Genomic DNA, 23,397 nt, shown 5'->3' on the forward strand with positions numbered 1-23,397 from the left:
CATCGACGTCACTGAACTGCAAAACTTTTCTAGTTGTAAAAGGGCTCCAAGTCTTGTCATTTGTATAAACCCCAAACGTGTCCAATCCACGAAACGTGTCCATATCAATCTTTTTTTTTCTTTAATTGGAACTATCATACGTGTTCATTTTACAAATACGTACGTTATTTAGTTATTGCTTTTTCATTATGGAAACTCATTTTACTATTTCATTAAAAAATAGAAATAAATTACTTTAGGTCTTTTTTAAACCGGCAGTATAACATGGGAAAAAGTGGGGGCGTCCGTTCGGCTATGTAGGACGTAATTGTAAGCAGCCAGTTAAATTGTAGATATTAAATCAGATGCCCTTTTGTAGGGAGTATGTCACTTTCTCTGCGCATTAAAACCTTTGTAGCATTTCAGTCTTTCATGGTGCCGTAAGTTGTATTTCTGAAGGTAACATTTAAAAACAAAATTACCTCACATTTTATTTAAAACGGCATTGTATAACATAACGGAGATTGAAGTAGTTTCTTACTGAAGTCATAAAAAAAAATTTGGTCTCTACTCGCTCTTAAATGTTTCTCAAAAAAGATCCCAACTATTGTTTAATCTAAATTCCTGAATAACCGTAAAAATTTAGGCCGAATCCAATATTTCCCGGTATGATAATACATTTGTAGAACCTATCTACAGTATATGTGTATTGTTAACATGATGTTGTTCAAATAATACATGAAATATTTGGCACTGGACGTTATGTCTCTTGATCGTGTGACTTAAGTGATGCTGGAAACCTAAAATTTATCAAACCCGTTCATGATTTGAAGAGCTTTTACAGTATTAGAAGAGTGAAGCCAATTCTGCTGAAAGCCCGCCGTGCAATATTCGGATTGATGTAATAGGTATCATCGGAGTTTATTAGTACAAATTAATTTATATAGTAAACGATTAATTCAACTCTGGTATTATTGGTATGTTCTCTCTAATGAGTATGAAATACTTGCAACTGGACAATAAGCAATTTCAGTCTAAAGATAATTCATAGTTACAGATTAACGTTATCTATTTCATTTAGAAAATACATGTATTAGCTCTAAAAGATGTGAGGCGTTCTGGCGTGTAAAAGTGGACACGTGTCGGTGAATAACAATTATCGGACACGTTTGGGGAATATTGCATATTATGGACACGTTTGGGGAGAAAAGACAGTTGATATACGTATTCAACATTTTAAAGAACATTTTACTATTAACAATAACCACAATAAACCTATTTCTCGTATCAAACATAAACTAAAAGAACTAGCCAAGGAATTTGTTTTTGTCCCGGCCGATAAAGCTGCAAATAATATTATTATTGTTTGACGTAAATTTTACATTGAGGTTCTGAAAAAGGAAATCACCAATTCACCAACATTCCAACTGACTCCATTTTCAGAAAACGAAATCTGTAACAAACATAAACTTTTAGCCACCGCTTTACAAGCAGAGCCAAATACAATGAAAGTCCCAACTATATATTGGCTTCCAAAGCTACACAAAACCCCTTACAAATATAGATTTATTTCGTCTTCAAGCCATTGTTCAACTACTAAATTGTCTATTCTTCTTACCAGCACACTTGGTACAATTAAAAACCTTATAATAAATTGTTCAAATAAGGCCTTCGAAAATAGTGGAATAAATTACTTTTGGAGTGTCAAGAACTCGTTGGAAGTACTTGATAAATTGCATGCTCATATTGGTGATTTTGAATCTGTTCAAAGTTTTGATTTTTCTACCCTGTATACCACATTGCCTCACATTCTCATTAAGAAAAAATTTACACACCTAATTAAATGGGCATTCAAAAAATCAGAATGTGAATATATATGTTCAAACTCTTTTAGGTCATTTTTTAGTAGCAATAAACAAAAAAACTATGTTAATTGGACATGCTTTGATACTATATATGCCCTTGAATGTTTACTAGATAACATTTTTGTTCGCTTTGGGGATTCCGTATATCGTCAGATTATCGGAATTTCAATGGGGACTAACTGTGCACCACTTATTGCGGACCTCTTTTTGTATTGTTATGAGTTACAATTTATGACAAAAATAAGCAAAGACCCATCAAAACAACATCTGATAAACAAATTTAATAATACTTTTAGATATTTGGATGATATTTTGGCTCTCAATAATGACGACTTCAGTATGTATATTAATGAAATTTATCCTGCTGAACTTACTTTAAATAAAGCTAATACTAATAATGACCACTGCCCTTTCCTCGATCTTGATATCTATATCACTAACGGAAAGCTGAATACTAAAATTTATGATAAAAGGGATGATTTTTCATTTCCTATCGTTAATTATCCGTTTTTAGATGGTGACGTTCCCTTGTCACCATCTTACGGTGTTTATATATCTCAACTTGTACGATTCGCTCGTGGTTGTAACAATGTTTTAGATTTTAACGAGAGAAATTTATGTATTACTGAAAAATTATTACACCAGGGTTTTCGATATCACAAACTAGTCAAAACTTTTACTAAATTTTATCATCGGCATAAAGACATCATTCGTAAATATAGCTCAACATGCAGACTTTTTATACGTTCAGGTATTTCACATCCAATTTTTTATGGAAATATTCTTTATAAAGCACAAAGGTGTCAGTATTCACCTCAGAAACTTACAAAACCTTTAAATAGACTGATTAAGAAGGGATATAATTACGATACTGTTGTCAAGTCATTAAAGATTGCATATTTTGGCGTTAATATTGAGTCACTGATAAGGTCTTTGCGTCGGAACTAAAGACATTTATTCTAAAAACAGTTGTTGGCATGACACGGGTTATGTTTTTCTCATATATGTTATGATGGTATGATACTAAACCCCTAACGGGAAGGATTGTGCCTGATGTTCATATGATGAAATCATAATCTTTCAGTCAGTTTAATTGAAGTCTGGAGCTGGCATGTCAGTTAACTGCTAGTAGTCTGTTGTTATTTATGTATTATTGTCATTTTGTTTATTTTCTTTGGTTACATCTTCTGACATCAGACTCGGACTTCTTTTGAACTAAATTTTAATGTGCGTATTGTTATGCGTTTATTTTTCTACATTGGTTAGAGGTATAGGGGGAGGGTTGAGATCTCACAAACATGTTTAACCCCGCCGCATTTTTGCGCCTGTCCCAAGTCAGGAGCCTCTGGCCTTTGCTAGTCTTGTATTATTTTTATATTAGTTTCTTGTGTACAATTTGGAAATTAGTATGGCGTTCATTATCACTGAACTAGTATATATTTGTTTAGGGGCCAGCTGAAGGACGCCTCCGGGTGCGGGAATTTCTCGCTACATTGAAGACCTGTTGGTGACCTTCTGCTGTTGTTTTTTATTTGGTCGGGTTGTTGTCTCTTTGACACATTCCCCATTTCCATTCTCAATTTTAAGTTTGGGGGAATCGGACACGTTTGGGGGGAGGACACGTTTGGGAGTGTTACATATGTAATTCATGTGGAAATGCGGGAAAATATATTCAAAACATGGAAATTTTCTTTAATTTGTCCTTCTGTGTGTAAACATGCAACAGTGTTATTCTTCAAATTGAACGAGTTTTTTATGCGTATAATGAGATGCATATCAAGAATTGTCTCCCGTACAACATGTTTCAAAATATTTAGGCAGTAAATTTCAGTAATGTACTAATAAAAGCAGTGTGTGTACTGGTTATTTTTTTTTGTCAGCTTTATTTTCATATCATTACAGTAAAACCAATAAATACATGTATCAAGTAATTTTCACCAATATATTGCAGAATTACAAAACTGTCACAAAATAGGCGATAAGGCTGAAAATGATTTTTTATAGTTTCAAAGACTGACATATACACACTGAAGATGACAATGGAATTCATTTAATTTATGTAATTATGTATATCGTTTTAAAGTGCATGAGATATGATCTTTGAATTAGTGCTATAATTTTAGAATGCTTAGAGGATTGGAATGCTGTATAATATTCCCCTATCGAAAGCAAAACGTTATGTAAATCCATACGGAATATACATAATTGCATTTTTTGGTTCAAATGTAATTAAAAACTATTGCAAATGATTGCCAAAACTCTTTTTGGATAGACCAGATGGCTTAAAAAATAATGACAAGAACAAAATACAAAATTGGAGTTTATAGAACTTTTTTTGGTATATTTTTATCAAATTTCTGAAGTTCACACAGCACCGACAATGCCATTCGATAGATAGATTTATAAAATCCGAAAAACACCTCAAATTCGCAAGCATCTTTCCAGATAGCATTACATTTAACGTTTTGTATCCTTATCTGGCATCTTTTTCATGACAGTTGTTGTCAATTCGTTTGATGTGTTTACCATTTGATTTTGCAATTTGATAGCGGACTTTCCGTTTTGAATTTTCCTTACAGTTCAGTTTTTTGTGATTTTACCTTTTTGCACCTACAATTCAATATGTTTCGATATGATGTTGTTTCATATAAGGTTAAAGAGCTTCTTACATTAAATGTTGCATTTTCTATCCGAGCGAACCGAGTATCACGAATTTTATAGTGATGCGATTTAAAATCGGCTTTGTACATGTTAAAAGTCTGTGAAGTCATTATTTTAATCGCACTTATGTGCTGTTTTTGCTTAAACCTCTTTAGTGCATGATAAGGGTTGCAAAACATTCTTAAGAAATCAAATATTTTAAAGATCAATCAAAATTAAGTCTTTTGAACAATTGAAAATACTGCTGTACGTTTAATTCATTCGTAAATGCCCTGAGAACTATATTGAACACAATTAAGAAACTCCATTTGATTTGCATTCTTCGTTATTGATTCTGGCTAGATTCGAACAATTTCGAACTATTTCGTTATTCGTGTCTACGGAAACAAATAATACACTAGAAAAAATTGGCTGAATTTTTATACCATATTCTTGTGTGAAAACATGATGACACGAAAGGAAACAAAAAAACACAAGATAAAATCGCATAAATAATCAGCAACATGGCAAGACAATATTTCTCGTGTAAATCTGGTGTCTTAATGCCCTGACGCTGCTTAACGAGGATATATAAAAATTTTAAGTATACTATAAAATTGAGAATGGAAATGAGGAATGTGCCAAAGAGACAACAACCCGACCATAGAAAAAAACAACAGCAGAAGGTCATCAACAGGTTTTCAATGAAGCGAGAAATTCCCGCACCCGGAGGCGTCCTTCAGCTGGCCCCTGTATTTATAAATCAATGTATGTATTGAATAAACTGCTTGGTTTTTTAAATGAGAAGAGATCGACATAGGGTCATGAACAAATATCAACACACTCTCGTATCCTATAATTCGTAAAATGTCCGTTTGTCTTTAATACTTTTTACTGATCAATACTACTCGCATATCGATTGATCATAACATGATATTGTGTTGTATTCCTAAACATTAGGGTTGTGTTTTAATGCTTACAACTAAACCATAAATTCAATGAATAGTAAAATTTGCTCCACCTTCAAATTGACTCATCGTAGATACCAGTATTGAAATATTGTATTTACGCCAGAAAATTGCAAGAAAATATGTCTACTTGCATGTGGAAAAAAGTATGTGTTCTATTACACTACAAACCACTCAGAATCTGAAATCACAATGTTTTACTGATCGAGCACAAATTTGACATGACTCTACGAAATTCCGACTGTATTCAAATTTGGTCTCAACTTTACTTTTTTAAATCAACTTAGATTTTTAAATAACTGTACAGCTATTCCCATTTTATATTGATCTTACACAATGCCGTTTATTTCGAAGTTTAGATTTAATAAGAAGTCAAACGCTTTCCTCTTTGCTTAAAAAATATCATAATTTCTTGAACTATAATTATAGATAAAGTACCATGGTATGATTAAAATATGAACATGCCCCCTTATTAAGACAATAATTTGTAAGTCAGCATATGACAATTTGCTCACTAGTCTAAGGGTTATTGTCCCTGAATGTCAATGTTTACCTTAATCATGATTTAATATGGTATTTTGAAAATGGTATACACGTTCATGGGTATGAAAGGTAGTTGACCAGTGTAAATTGCAAATATACAGTAGATTCTTCAAGACAAGATCTGCAATTATGACAATCATAAAAAATATTAGAGGTCACAGAGTTATAACTATTGACCCTAAATTGTAGAAATCTATAACGTTACTTAGCAATACTTACAACTGCTCGTCCAATTAAATTGCTTGAATTTGCTTTCTAATTTTCATATTACATAATTTTTCCGTGTACTGATAATCACGCATGAATTACAACAACTGTCAGTTTTCATTGTATCCTAATCAAGATATAATAAGAAAACTTACCACTGGCTAGTTTGAAAAAGAATGCTGTATTTCAAATTATATGAAATAGCTTGTAATAACTTCTCACACTGATTTTAAAATATACTGCTATATAATGTATAAATCTTTGGATCTACATGTAATCATTATTTTTACGATTGCAAGTGTTTTCATTTAAATAAGAAATAACACACATGGTTCCTTTACCTTGATTAGAGAACAACTTACGGCTAAAAAGAATCGAAGTCAATTTGATGTGTATTTATTGCCAGTCACAAATATTTCACAAGGCAATTAAATCAAATGAGTAACTGCTATGTTTATTTTAGCTTAAAATCATTTTAGCGTACACTGGTAAAATGAGTTTAAAAGACTCATACCTGTTATTGTACATAGTAGATGGATTCGCGTAATGTATTTAGATTTAAAATTAAAAAAAAGAATAAACACAAATATTTTTGGATCATTTTTTTTCGCATTTTAAGGTTACCGATTAAATTTTTCATTGCACAGCTGTATTCCAGAGTATTCAGAAAAAAATGAATGAAATGATTGCAAACAATATATAAGAAGATGTAAGTGATGATTTATTTATGTCGACATCATACAGAACCAAAAGTTTTAACTTTATTTGTAAGCTAGTAGTATATGATCCTCAAATGTTTTTATGACACACGAAGACAAAGATTTCGGGAAAGACAGAAGTAAGGAATATTCCAATACTAAAAGTGCATGAAGTGGTTATAACGGTTTTATGAAATTTATTTCGGTTCCCAAACAAGAACACAAATAATAAAATTCACCACATAAAGAAACAAACTTTTCAAACTTGTCTAATACGTTGAATTAGACTGTCACTCTTAGTCGTGTATTGAGCGGGCTATTTCACAATAGTTAGCAGCAACACCTGTTACCCTACCGGGATCTTTGCTCTTACTACTAAGTGCCGATTGGAGCTGCAGCAAGTACCAAGTTTGAGTCTTCTATTTGCCACAGTCGGGATTCGAACCCATGACCTCCCGCATTTAAGATGAACATGCTTCCACTTGATTACCGAGGCGAGTGATGATATAACTAACTGGATATCTAAGAATGCCAAACAAAATAGTGCAAAAAAATGACGAAAGATACCAAAGGAACATTCAAAGTCATAGATCGAAAATCAAATTAAACGTCATGGCTGAAAAAGAAAAAGACAAACAGACAAACTAAAGTAAACAAACCACAACATAGAAAAAAAGACTAAGCAACACGAACCCCATCAAAACTGGTGGTGATTTCCTGCACAGTACGCAGATCCTGCTCCATATTTGGTACCCACGGTGTTGCTCATGTTAGTACACATTCAGTTATAGGTTTACTTCGGTAGGTCACATTCGTGAAAAAGGAACGGGATTGTAGTAACGACATGAGGATAAAATTGAGAATTGAAATTGGGAATGTGTCAAAGTGACAACAACCCGACCATATATAGCTATCAAAGGTACCTGGCTTATAATTTCGTACGCCAGACGCGCGTTTTGTCTACATAAGAGCAGACAATAGCCGAAGGTCACCAATGGGTCTTCAATGTAGCGAGAAACTCCCTCACCCGGATGCGTCCTTCAGCTGGCCCCTAAACAAATATGTAAACCAGTGCAGTGATAATGTAGGAACATACTTTACTATCCAATAGCATCTGTGAAACGAATATTCCATAACGGTAAACGAACTCGTGATGGTGTGCGTAAAATTTACAAAGGAATGATTTTAACTGCACCCTATGTAACTCTTGGTTTAATAACTTCTTTGTGAGTAGGAACACTCTATCAAGTAATTCATGATAGGAAATACAAGCTCGGGAATATCGTATCAATTAGGAGATATAAACGCCTTATGCGCTGCTGGAATGTTGCTATACAAAAAGGAAAAGTTCACAATTAGAAAGCTGGAATCATCTCTTTTGTCGTTAAGTTAAGGTTTAAACCAACCATAATTGTCAATTTGTTGATGTAAGTCAAGATATGAGGCAGACTTAACTGTATATGTAAGACAGCCGTGGTGTAGTAGTTAGTGCATCGAACTTCTAACAGACAGGTTCCGAAAATTTCAGGGACAAAATTTTCGGCTCTCCTTCGACACTATTTGCGAGTATGGTCTTGAGAAACGATGATAGTCCGTCGGAAAGGCTGACCCGAGTTAAGAGAGAACCATATCTCTTGCACGTAAAAGACACCCTTTGTAGATTTCGAAATAGGGCAAACTAATGCCGCTACAATTCAACACTCGCACCTGCAAAGTGGAAAGGGATTAATATAAGTTGCAATAAAGTGTTTCCCAATCCACTATAAATAAGTATGTTTATACTTAAACTGTATATGTTGTATCCTTTATCTTGAGTTCGATTGGATAGATGTGTTCAACATAGTCACCACATTTTGAATTATTAAGTTAAAGAACATCTTCTAAATAGCGGAGAGTAAAGTTAAAGGATACTGCTAATGACTTGTCTTAATTCTAAAGTCAGCCTCATCAGAATTAAAGAACAAGTCGGCTAGATGAGGAACACAGTTGGTTCCTATTGGAATGCCGAAAATTTGTTGAAAAACACGTCCTCCAAACGTAACAACCATGAGAGTAGATTATGTGATATGCATATCTTTTTAATGTATTTGTTTTTGTCAAAACTAATAGATCAGCAGTGATAATGTTACTTGCTGGGCTACATGTGTTTGTAAGAAAGAAACGTTTTTTTTGTTGATCCGGTCTTCGTAACTAAACTTTACGACGAAATAGGTGATTTCAGAATCCAAATTGTGACCTTTTCATTTTTAAACCGAAAATTCTAAATGGTGAAGTTGAATTCATCACTTCGTAAATTAAATGGACGCCATCATGAGTTGGTTTACCGTTATTGAATATCCGTTATACATATGATATCGCATATGTCCTTAATTCCCTAAGGCAGCAGCCGTTTGATTTTCGGGGGGGGAGGGGGGCTTTGGATTTTTTCCCGTTTTTAAAGTTCATTTCCTGTCGTGTGATATTCAATTGATACAGATGCATGGCAGCCTACTTTGTTCAGAAATATTTCAATACATACAAGTCTACCATCCCCTGTGCTTTTTCATCCTCTAATGTTCTAATACCTTGTAGACTGTGGAAGAACTATAAACTAGCTAGCTTGAACATCTTGAATATGTTTTTGTTGTAGTTTTATTATGTTTTTGTTTGTTGGTTTTCCATGGTTTAAATTTATTTGAAAAATGTTGTGTGAGTCATTTAGTCAAGATACAGATCTTTTGTTATAAACAAAAAAAACCTGTTTGATTGATAATTGCCATGTACATGTATATTATTGACACCTAGTTTGTGCTCAGAACGTTTTGAAGCAGTATTCAAAAGAGCCAAAATGGTCAGTTGAATAAAAAAAAACACTAGGCCGAATTGTTTACTAAACACACAAAATGTTGTGTCACCTGTGAGGATCACGAAGTGATCTGAACGTCAAGGATGGTTTGAGGGCATGCCCCCCCCCCCTCCTCAAAGAAAATTTTGAAAACTATACGTAAAATCCGGTATTCTAAGGTTACATTTTTGTATCTGGAATGGAATATAGCTTATCAAATAATTAGTTTTTTCTTCGGTTGAAATGAAAAATACCCATTTTCTCCGATAAAATAATAATATAGTTCTTTTGCCAACACAAATTTCTTTTGTTCTATAAAACCAGGTTGAATCCACCGTTTTCTACATTTGAAAATGCCTGTACCAAGTCAGGAATATGACAGTTGTTGTCATCCGTTTGATGTGTTTTATCATTTGATTTTGCCATTTGATTAGGGACTTTCCGTTTTGAATTTTGAACTTTTGTGACATAACAGATAAAAATATAAAAAATCGGGATACAGCTGTCAATTTTGTGTTATAATCTTAATCAATATAAATATTTGTGAATTATGTAACAGATAAGCAGAAAATGGAATAAAAACCAAGCAAAGATAATTGATAAACGTCAATTTTATCCATATCGTAACTGTATCAATTATTTGGAAATAACGAAATAAAGGCCTTTAAAGTAATATTGAAAGGCAGATACAAAACAGACTTGATTTTTCTTTATTTAAACTAATGTACGAGTTTTACAGTCAATAACAACAGTTTATTTTTGGAAAACTATAATAAGTGGATTTACCAAAAAAATTATAGTTTTATATATACACATGGAAAAAAGTATTGCAACACCTTGATTTTTTAAAACTTGAAAAATCAGCCTCTTATTTTGGATGGAATATGATAAAATATTTGTAAAATTATATTGAAACGTAGTTAATGATAACATTGGCATTAAAACAAACAAAAAATGTATGAAAAAATATATTTTATGGAACCAAAATTTTTATTACAAAATGAAGTGTTTTTTGTACAAAAACATGCATTTTACAACTTTTACTGTAGTCGAACTTTACAATGTCAGACATTTCAAAATTAATCTATAGATGATTGTTCACATCATGGTTGATCGTTATTGGCCAAAAAATAAGTACTTTGTGCGCAGCCTCAATTCAAACGGATAATCGTCTTCGGATACCTGCCATAAGTCGACTAACTTGTTGCTTAGGGAACAGCAACCATTCCTGACGAAGGGTATTGTTTATTTTATGACGTGTTTGAATTGGGGTGTCTTTTCGTGCACTTTACGCCAAATAGTGTCCCATATATGCCCGAGATAGTTCAAATTCGGGCTACGATCGGGCCACGGAAGATAAACAGAATTCCATTGGAACAATGGATCTTCCTCCACGATGCTTATTTCCAACTTTTGCGAGCTCTACACTATATTGGATACGGGCAACTGTGTGTCTGTTCGTAGGCAAAGGTCCCCGAAATGGTCTTATTGCACGATAACCAGTAGCGATGAGCCGATCTCGAACAGTTCTTGTTTAAAGGCTCATGTATGGTCATCATTCCCTGTTTAGGATTGTATTGTTTGTAATGGGTTTCCTTCTGACCAACCTTCATTATGCTTGATTTTCCCTAGCAGATGTTACAGGGGGTCTTCTTGATCTCGGAAGGTCTTTAACATCGTTTGTTGCCTGATTTGTATTCTCAAAACAACTTATAGTGGAATGGTGATGACCAACAATACATGCAATTGTCACAGCGACATATCTGCTTCTCTCATGCTGATTATCTGCCATCTTGCTGCAGTTATGAGTTGTTGATGACCTATTACATGGTGTCAATCACATAATTTTATAAACTTATTTAAAGTGTTGAAAACAATGAGAATAAAACATCTGTTTTGCTGTTTACGAGTACAGTAGCTGCATGTGCAGATAGGAACTTATCGAGTCGAAATTTATTGATTAAACTCAAGTAATATTAAATAATGTTTAACTAGTTCTATTTCAACAAATTATATCACAAAAAAATAAAGAGTGTTTTTTTTTAATTTGAAATTCAATTTGGTGTTGCAATACTTTTTTCCATGTGTATACATACACATTATAAGATGGTACAAGTTTAATATCATATCGAAACAAATCTTCGCAACACACTACAAAAATATTGAGAAGGAAAAAGATGTAAAGTTGTAAGGAATATTTGATACACAATTACAAAGTAATAAATATAAACTTTACAATGTAGAACATAGAAAAAACGACACCAAAAAAGAACACATATATAGCAGTAGATATATACATCTAACTTGCAACCAAGTTGCGTGGTTGGAATGAGTATTATTATAGGCATAATATTACTCATCATATCAAAATTATCACAAGACTACAAAATTTTTGAAAAACACACTATAAAGTCAAAAGTTGCACTGAAGTTAGTGTAGTGAAGTATTTGATCTAATTGCAATATAAAAAAAGACTCAAATGAGGAGACATGGTTTTGTTTTTCGCTTTTTTGTCTTGCACATCAAATCAACCAAATGCTCTGTCTTAACGGTAGTATGAAATCTGCAGTTTGTTGTTTTCCGTAATGACTATTTAATTTGGGATGGTTTGTAAATAATCCCAGATGTACTTTTCGGCATTATCTTCAGTTTTTGATTTCATGATCACAACGTTCTTTGTCTGGTTTCACAATGGGAAAGACGATTTATTCCTCGATAGAAGTAATTAATAGCCCTGCCGAAACATTCAAGTAAAACGTTTGTCATTCATTAGATGAGTGTGCGTGTAGGTAACTGTTCTTTTTACTCAATACATGCTGTTTCTTTAATTAAACTCTAGCAAAAAAAGTGTTTACGTGGCAAATGAATTGTTACATTTTTTAGTCTGAGCTTTGTAAATAATAGATAAGGTACTAATTTCACGAGCTGTTGTTTAAGCTGTGGTCTCACCTACCGATAGCACGAACGGACGTCTAACGGATGAAAATAAAAGTTTTCCGTTGGCAAAAGTGTTATCCGTTGGGAGTCCGTTGATGTACAGACCAAATCAAACGGACGCGTAACGAATGCATAACGGACACACACCGGATATGCAACGTACGAGAAACGGAAACGTACCGGACAGAATGGATGTCGAACGTACACCCAACGGACGAGTATTGCATAAAACGGACATCTTTGGAAGCGTACCGGATAAAACAGATGAACAAGATATACGAAAAAATTATAGGCGACAATAATAAAACATTTAAATCGCATGAATATTCAAAAAGTTTCTGTGTAACTGGTTTTGGTTTGTTCTTGAAAATGCCACCATTGGGTTTTGTCTGGCCTGGATTAGAACTGCTTGATAGTGAAGACGTGCCCTTACTCTAAAGTCGATTATGAATAATAAGAATTCATGACACTCAAGATATCTGTCATTTCAATAATTGGCAATTCTGACGCGAAATTTCTAATTGGCATTTATCCGTTTCTGATCCGTCATCGAACGTTTTATTCGTTATACGTACGGTAGAAGTCTGTTTCACATTCGTTGAAAATCCGTTTTATCCGTTAAACGTTTGGTAGAAGTATGTTGGTGAATTTGCCAACCAGACCTCCAACGGATGTACATAATGTATAAGTAACTGATCCAAACGGAAACGAAACGGTTGAGTACCGTACAAAACTGACGCCTTCCGGACGTTCAACAGACACGTCATCCGTTGGACGTCCGTTCAAAGTTTTGAACATGCTCAAAATTTATTTCAAACGGACAAAACGGACGTCGACAGATAAGATATACTCTAAACGGACATGAAACTGATATGGACAGACGTCTAACGGATAAGAACGGACATGTACGGATTGAAAAAAAGTTATCCGTTCTGCATCCTGATCCGTTCGAGCTATTCGTTAAGGTGTAACCAAGGCTTTACAAAGTGAGAGAATCACGTCTTATTACTAAATAACTTTAAACATCTTCTGGCTATTATTAATGTGAATAACATGGTTGTCTTTATGTTTGTATGCAATTCGTCATTCCCCTTCCAAACATACCGGCCAAAAATTTTAACAACATATAATTTAAAGTTTATCCTTGAATCTTTCCTCTTTGTTAGGAACTAGTTATTGTTCAGAAGTGTTGGTCCTTATTGACAATTTAAGGTCAATTATAGATAAAAAAACAGGCTTAGATGTTTGAAGGATTTTGCAAAACAAAACAAATATAACATTTTGAGCTCTAACTGATGGATATATTCAAAATATAAGTCATTTCTAAAAATCTACATAAAAATTGACGTTTTTGACATTAACAGTGCTTCTAATATAACTGAATGAATATCTTTTGTACAAGTAAGTCTTTGCATAGAACGAATGGAGATGAAATTTCCTCATAGAGTTAAAACAAAGACAATATATACAAATTTATCTCTCATAATATTGATGTTCCACCATGTAGATTCTCCAAGGTATCTAAAAGTAACTTTAGGTAATCATATGTACATATTCAAACGTACCTTAAATACATTGTAACCGATTAGATATGCGGTCATATATGATGTAAATAAATCTCAGTGGGAAATTGTTTTTCTCGTTGACTTTTATTTTAAGGTTTTAACCCTTTTTTTTACTCATTCTGTAAATTGTGTTTGAAGATTTTTTTTATTGTAAGTGGGTTTTTTTCAGAGTAAATATTAAGAAAAAATACTAATGGTTATTGATGGTCATGACAAAAACGGCTATTGCCTTGGTATTAATACAACTTTATTCTGCTTGGTGTATATCATTTTGTTTCACAACAGGGAATAAAAAAAAAACAATCACGCACTCGGTAGAAAATCTAACATGATTATGAAGAGAACAGTCATAATGAGGATAACACAACCGACACATCCAATGTATAATGAGGACGTTCTTGGGTCAGGTTCGCTGCGATGGCGTCTTCGATAAGAGGATAATGATTTCCTATCAACTCTGTACGGCACATTTTGTCTTGCATCAACGGAACCATTAGTATACTCTGAGCAGTAGCTTGTACATTTATCAATGCAGACCATCCCAGATACTGACATTGTGGTGGTCTTCCTGTCACTTGCTAAAAATGCAATGTCAGAAAAGATTTGGTGTCAATGCAAATTCAACAATAGTTTTGATTTAGAAAAAAAGAAGTTTTGACAATAGGTGCTCTCAAATTAAAATACACGAAGGATTTATATTTTTTGAGCTACATGTATAACTGCACAAATGAAGAAGTTTTCTACATAACAATGACTTTATAGATTTTGAAATGTTTCCAGAAATAAAATTAAACACAATCATAAAATTACAAACTTTATATAATTATATCTCTTGCGACATATATAATTACAAAATATCATTATGTTTCGAATCAATTTGATAACTGTCATTCAGATTAAGAATTCAGGCAGTGTATCTTAATATTATATAACTTAATCAATTCTATATGTTCTTCAGATTTTTAATGTTATAACCTGGAAATTGCAGTTAATTTTCAAAACAGTAGTATACCGCTGTTCAAAAGTTATGAATCGATTCAGAGAAAACAAATCCGGGTAACAAACTACCGAGGGAAACACTTAAACTATAGGAGGAAAACAACATACGCCCTGAAGTGCAACAAAAACCAAACGACAATGCAAAATACATAGAAACGAACTATTAGACAACAACTGCCATTTTACTGACTTGGTACTGGACATTTTACGAAATAAAAGGTGGAATGAACCTGGTTTTGTGGCTAACCAAACTTCGCACTTTTATGGCAATGTAATTATACCACTAACATGACAACATTACATTACAGGAACACAGTTCAAAATAATGCAAGAATAATCCGGGCAGAGAAATACATAAATAAATAATACAAAAGATCATTTCGACAGGTTAACCACAGATCCAGAATTACAATGGAAACGTAAAATAATAAAGGATAGTACACAAAAAAGCTGTTATGTACTCCTCGTTAAAACGAGATCAAAGTTTTGAAAATGATAATAAAAATAATAATAGTAATAGTAATAATATTAATGATAATAATAATAATAATAATAATAATAATAATAATAATAATAATAATAATAATAATAATAATAATAATAATAATAATAATAATAATAATAATAATGATAATGATAATGATAATAATAATAATAATAATAATAATAATAATAATAATAATAATAATAATAATAATAATAATAATAATAATAATAATAATGATAGTAATAATGATAATACTAATAATTTGATAATAAATTTTGAAAATGATGACAATGTTGATAATAAAATTGAAAGGAATGTAAAAGTACTAATAACTCACCATCTATTTCACAAATTACTTTTTTTGTATCTGCACATTCTCCATTATTAAACGGACCATCCTGGATAAATGCACACATGTAATGCTGATCTCGATGGTTTGGTTCACCGACTTTGAATAAAAAAGCAAATTATTTCATTTGTACTTAAATTGTTCTCGCAGCGTGTAACTACCAAGTTGATAGGTTGTATAATATTTGACACATATTACGAGGAAGTAGTTATGTTTTCATGATAACCAGAATAAGGAGCAAGTGTATGTAATAGGGCTGTTAGGTTGAATGTGGTATTTCAGGATATTTGTATTTCATATATTAGTTTGATATTCCTATATTTCTTATCTAAATCTAACTTTGGTTTTAGAAGATATAATTATTACTTCTGTAGAATTATGACCTGTAAAGTACTGCATTGTCAAACTATATTGAAGAGTTAAAAGAATTTTGTATATTGGTAATGATTAGTTCTCAATTCTTTGGTGGAAAGTTTAGATAATTACTTTTCATGATGGAGACTAATTTCTAGTTTTAGCTCTCAGTTACCTGCATTAACGTTAGTAAGTTTCATTTGAAACTTTAAATTCTCTGATAGGAATCAAATTGCAATTTGACACAAAACAATGGACACAAAAGCAAAACAAAAAAATAGTATCAATTCGACGAATAACATCTTAGTTCCCTGTCTGACTATATAGAACCGCTTTAATACAACCAAGTAGTATTTTACAATTAGATATTACCTTAATAGCAGTATATTTACATCTAAACAAAGGGACCATCAGTAAAAAGGAAAGTAGGTTTTAGAATCAACTTGTTTTGAAATCACGTTTAAGGAATAACATTGACATTATTATCTTAGATTATGTGAACTATTTCAAGGTTTATCTTTAAAATGTATGAAGTCCGAGTATAGTGGGTTCAAATATGCTGGTTGTATTATAATCATATTAAGATATAAAGATATAAGATATAACGAGGAATCTTTAATTGCAATTACAACAACAGATTGATGATGATGATGATGATGATGATGATGATGATGATGATGATGATGATGATGATGATGATGATGATGATGATGATGATGATGATGATGATGATGATGATGATGATGATGATGATGATGATGATGATGATGATGAGGATGATGATGATGATGAGGATGATGATGATGATGAGGATGATGATGATGATGAGGATGATGATGATGATGATGATGATGATGATGATGATGATGATGATGATGATGATGATGATGATGATGATGATGATGATGATGATGATGATGATGATGATGATGATGATGATGATGATGATGATGATGATGATGATGATGATGATGATGATGATGATGATGATGATGATGATGATGATGATGATGATGATGATGATGATGATGATGATGAGGAGGAGGATGATGATGATGATGATGATGATGATGATGATGATGATGATGATAATGATGATGATGATGATGATGATGATGATGATGATGATGATGATGATGATGATGATGATGATGATGATGATGATGATGATGATGATGATGATGATGATGATGATGATGATGATGATGATGATGATGATGATGATGATGATGATGATGATGATGATGATGATGATGATGATGATGATGATGATGATGATGATGATGATGATGATGATGATGATGATGATGATGATGATGATGATGATGATGAAACTATAATACAGTTTAAAGATGCTTACGACCAAAATACAGGTTTGACTGAATTTCATTAGTGCCATCTTCCCACGTGTAAGTATGATCAGCATCAAAATCCGTTATTCCTATCCAGCATTTGCTTAAGAGAAAAGTATAGTATTTTAAAATTGGATCAATGTACTGGTAGACAACATCCATTCTTCTTTAAGGTAGATAAAGAAGGTCTTAATTAAAAGCTATATTATTGTTTAGAGTTGATGAGGTTTAAATCATCCTTAACCCATGGTTTACTGTTTAATCGGTTGGTTTCCTCGTTTCACAGTTTGTCATGTTGAAGCCTTTTTTTTTAGGTTTGACACTGACTTCATTCCTATACTAGCCTGTAGGGCAAGGTAAGTTTTCATTCTTCTACATGTAGTCTAATATAACTTCACTCGCCTTACAAGTACATGACTCTTTTTATGAGGATCAGGGGCCATACGCACCTACACAAAATTTTAAGATATATGAACCAAATTCTTGTGTTCTGAAGCATTTGCAGATGGTTTTAAACATGCTTTTTCCATGGAATCTAACTGTTTTGCTAATATTTTGTAGACCAAGTTAGGTCAATATTTCATTATCCTTCTCATTATCATTGTTTGTAATGAAGAAGATAAATAAAGACAACAGCAGTATATCTGTGTTCAAAAGTCATAAATCGATCGAGAGAAAACAAATACGGTTGTTATTCATAACAGAGAAACGCACACAGAAAAAATACTTTAGTAGACACAACATACAAACCGTAGAACAACAACGAACATATTCTATGAACGACAAACAGCACAGAATATCGAATACAGTGACGCGCTTACGTAACTGAAATGCAATCTCGAACGTTTTATAATAATAAATAATAACAATTTCTATGACAATAATGATATTGAAAGGCAATTGTATAACTATTAGGACTACAAACGATAAGTCATAACAGATTGTCATTCCGAAACCATAACAGAAACAACAAAAATGAATCAATGAATGCTGAATGTACAAAACTACAAGACACGCCGTACAACAATTTAAATTCATATTTAGTGTGACAGTCATGTTCGGGAATATGACAATATTGGTATTGAAAAGAAATTTCATAATGAGTTAGACAACAAACGGTACGACATAACACATTATGAAACCGAAACCATTACAAAAAATCACAAATAAATATATGAATGTTTGATGTACAAAATACTTAGACACGTAGTATAGGAATGCAAATTCACACTCGGTATAACAGTTATATTCGGGAATATTGTGGTTCGGTACAGAGCAGACAGACAACATTCATGTTGAACCACAATCTAAGACGGGGTAAAAATGTAATTAGTTTATTTAGACACAGACACATCATCAACCAATTCATAATGGTGTAATTTGAACCATTTCTTTTCATAAAACTGTTGGAGCAGTGTATGCGTAAGGAACACTCTCCTATATACATGTATGCATTCAGGTCAGTGTAAAAATGCACGAGCAAAACGTATGAATTGAGATATGAATACATTATACGACGGAGCAGAGGGAGTCTTACTGTAGAGAAATTGGAAATTGATAATTGGGAATTTGAAATCCTCCCGTTTGTCATAGATTTTATGGTGAAGTCGTCCAACTGTGCCAATTTTGAGGAAAATATCAAGGTATGAAACAGTCCTTCTTGTATCTTGTAGCTTTAATTTCAAGTTCACTGGGTTATATAAGATGCACGTACTGACTGAAATATGGGTATATGATAGGATATAATCAATAAATCTAAAGTTAAAGAAATTTGCAAGGTGCTGTTTTTTATTTGTCCTTTTGAAGGTTCGGAATTAATTCTGCTTCATACGAGTACAAAAAAAAATCTGCCAGAAAGGGTGAACAATTAGTACCTATTTGAATACCGATTGTCGATTGAAATATCAATCCTCTAAACTCAACAAATATATTGTCGCTTAAAATTCCAGCATTTTGATAATATGATCTTCACTGGGTTTTTTAAATGACAGAACCGATGTGGGTATTCACAAATAAAGAATTATCATTTCCCAATTTAAGAAATTTTTATCTACGATTCCCAATTTTATATAAAAAAAAAAAAACAACAAAAAAAACTCTGTGTTAAATGAGATGGTAAAAGCTATCTTTCAAATGAGCATGGGGAAACAGATGTGTTTAGCGTAGAATATGTCTTAATATTGCTGCTAAATTGCAGATATTGTAATCTGATATTTAGCAGTAGATCTTTAGAATTTTCGACAATAAAACAGGGATTTAAAAAATGAACCAATCAAAGAGTAAAGGTTTGCGCTTTATCTTTTGTCACAATTCTGAATGAACTCCTTCTTTTCTGCAGTTGTTTGGTTGGGATTTCTCTTTTTGTAGGACGAGGTTCTACTGGTAAAATCGGATATTAACACATACTTTGACTTTAGGGAGAAGTGGGTATCCATATATGATGTTTTCCATGAAAAACCAGAAAATTGAGGAGTTTTATTACGTCAAGGAGCTTCCTTTCATGATTTTATTCTAGTTATCTGAAAAACCACTGTAAGTTTCGTAGACTTTCAATGTCATTTCAAACAATCATGTCATATGACTACAACTACTCTAAAAAAATATTAGAAAAATGAAAAACAAAAATAAATGCATGTTATCAGTTATTTATTAAAGTACATGCAAGTCTTTTACAGTTTCAATTCTTTCCCTAGATAGAATGCATTATCAAAATAAATTAAAAAGGCACTTCCATCTCAGCTCTTTATCAGATTAAAATTATGTGCTGGCCTTAAATAACCAGAAGCATTGCAGACCTTACTTTAGGGATATCTCATATATTTCCACCTAAAAGCATATGGCTCTCAACTTATGTAAACATACAAACTTGCATGTGACCATAATTTGTTTGCAGAATCACTGCTTGAATTAACTTTATTTGGATATAGATAATCAATTAAGGGGTACAGTCAAGCTTTCGCGTTTAAAGAATGATTTGCATACAATTTCTTATTTTCAACTTGAAGAAACTTGGTCATACGATGTTTGCCTTGTTCAACCAAGAGAGAGGATGTAAATTATTGGGAATGGATAAACCCCCAGCAATTTTATGTTTATGAAAGATTGGAGCAAACGTTATCGTTCGAGTATTAACGAATGGGTTGTAAATTAAAACTGGGATTTGTTGACAATTAAAGTTTTGTGAAATTCCAAGTTTTAAACAACATTTTGACTAGCCCCGTTGTATTACTGTGATGAAATCTTTACTAGCCCTCCCTAATTTTTTTTCATTAACCTCGAACTATTTCTCAGCAATAACATATCCTTTTTACCATTTTATGGCCTTTACAAATATCATTTAATACATGGCGATCGTACATGTTCACGCTACTCAAACTTTATTAATGGGATGTGTTCCTTATACAAAAAACAGATTTATGAAGAAGAAAGACTGAAACCGAAATTACGTAAGTTTTCCGGTCACCATTACGTGTTGGTTGATAGATACGATATGTCAGTGTATCAATTCACTGGCGACATGTTTCGATATCTTATATCTGTAGATACGAGTAAGGTCGGCCGATCCATAACCTCAAAATCATGATCATTTAACTTAATATAAATTCACATGGTAGATGTGGCATGGTTAAACACCCGGTTATGCATGCAACTTTCGCAGTGTTTTGCGTGTTACATGAATTGTATTCTTAGACTTTCCTAATCGATTAGTTAAATTGAAACATCGGTAAACTGTTGTTGCCTTCATATATTGAAATATTTGTGTATCAAGGTAAACATGTGCAGTTGTCAATCAATTGAACAAAACACTGGACCATAATTTTGTTTTGTAATAAAAAGTTTTTTTGTAAATGTTTTAAAAAGACGCTTCAAATTGATACATTTTTAACTCTCTTTCCACTGTTGTGTAACGACATTTTTACCTCGTATAAATATTCTAGAATAAATCTGGTTTCATTGTCCATTTCTCATTTGCGTCATAGTGAGGTTCATTATTAGTAATTCAATCTGACCGATTAAACACCTAGATTTATTTAGATCTTGTTGCTTTACAAATGATAATGCCATGTCTTGATAATGTGTTTCTACCTTATAGAATTTGAAAATGAAACATAAGAAGAGGATTTTCACAGTCTGATTTTGATCAAAACAAAATAATGTTGTCATGGAACTTGTATTTTGCTACAAAACAAAAATGTCAATTAACTGTGGATCCCTTCGTTCAATTCGATTATCTGTTCTTTTGTCTTTGAAATTGGAAAAACAAATCACTAACAAACATTTTGTTATTTATAGAAAACACTGATTTTAAATTCGGTTTGTGTTGCTCAATCTTAAATGTAGTATTATTTTGTCTATCGTTTCATCATAACTATTTTCGTTCAAATTCTTGACTCTCATGGTGTTGCTAGCACTATTTAAATCGAACTAGGCTTGAGACAGACACACATATCTATCTGTATAAAGAATTTCTTTGAATTTTACAGAGCTTAAAAAGAAGCTTTTGCATAGCATAGTGAGCATAAACTTTGTTAGATTCATTCATTTCCTATATCTTATTGGCAATCATACAATATCTTCATATCTATACATGAACTGACAGCAGCAGGTGCAGACAAAATTCGTGGTTTCATGCCAGTTACGTTTTCTTAAAACTGCCTTTCAGACGCATCTGCGCATTAATTCAAGATACTATTTGGAAATTATTATTATGAGAAATTAAATCGTTTCCTTCACATTATGTTTCGCAATATAACGTATACAAGTAATCAAATTGATTAAATACGTTAAGTTAAACCTTTAAACATGTTAAAAAAGAATATTTAGGTACATAACTGACAATTTTATTTCTTTGACCACTTTGCGTTTCTTTCCAAGAATAAAAAGCAACTTACTTGCCACAGTCTAAAGCAGTTGCAATCGATTTGGCGTCGATTTGTGATTGTGGCATCATAATGTAGGCATTCTCTGTACTACAGAGTATCTTCGCATTTTTGAAACGCAAACCAGAACTAAAGTGTCGTAGTCGTTTGTAACACATCGTGCCGCCAAATTTTTCCCAACCTGGATCACAATTACCTATATTTAGAAAAAGGAAAGGGTGCATATGAAAAAAAAATGTTTTCTGTCAATAACCAGCGACCCTTTTTGATAAGAATATAATTGCATTGTTCACGTCTTTGAACATTTAATTTGTACAATAAATATGTGTTGGTGGGTATTAGCAATGATTATCGCTATTTTGTGCTTTTTTCCTTTGATCTTTTTTTGTGATAATTTTCATATCATGCTACTGGCTTGAGATGGAAGATTATTGCTTGAAACTAAGCAAGCACGTGGCGTTGCTAACGCAACTGACATGAAATTATTACGCGTCGTCATAGGTAAAATAGCGGTAAACAGATTATCATTGATCATCTCAACTCGATTGTCTTTCTCGCTTTCGCCGTCCCGGCTCAAGCGAGAATATCAATCTCGTTAAGTTGATCAACAATAATCTATAATTATCATAATTTTTATTTTCGTTTCTTTTTTTTATCAAATTTTATATTCGTAGATATTGAAGACAAACAGTTTATATCATATTATGTTTGTGAAGTTTTGTTATTCATCAATGAAATGATCCAAAATTA

At 32.5% G+C, this 23,397-nt stretch overlaps 1 protein-coding gene across 1 annotated transcript in view; it reads right to left on the reverse strand.

Annotated features, from left to right (window-relative positions):
- Positions 1 to 12,024: 12,024 nt before the first annotated feature.
- The window catches only part of LOC139483988 (macrophage mannose receptor 1-like), a 55,282-nt gene continuing 43,909 nt past the window's right edge, over positions 12,025 to 23,397 (reverse strand). The window contains exons 8-11 of the mRNA XM_071267707.1: positions 22,660 to 22,843; positions 17,776 to 17,870; positions 16,050 to 16,160; positions 12,025 to 14,804 (exon numbers count right to left, since the gene is read on the reverse strand). Of these exons, the coding sequence (XP_071123808.1) occupies positions 14,530 to 14,804; positions 16,050 to 16,160; positions 17,776 to 17,870; positions 22,660 to 22,843 (665 nt within the window). The 3' untranslated portion in view covers positions 12,025 to 14,529. The remainder of the gene's footprint in view (positions 14,805 to 16,049; positions 16,161 to 17,775; positions 17,871 to 22,659; positions 22,844 to 23,397) is intronic.

This window comes from Mytilus edulis, chromosome 8, assembly GCF_963676685.1.
Source record: "Mytilus edulis chromosome 8, xbMytEdul2.2, whole genome shotgun sequence".
NCBI lineage: Eukaryota > Metazoa > Mollusca > Bivalvia > Mytilida > Mytilidae > Mytilus > Mytilus edulis.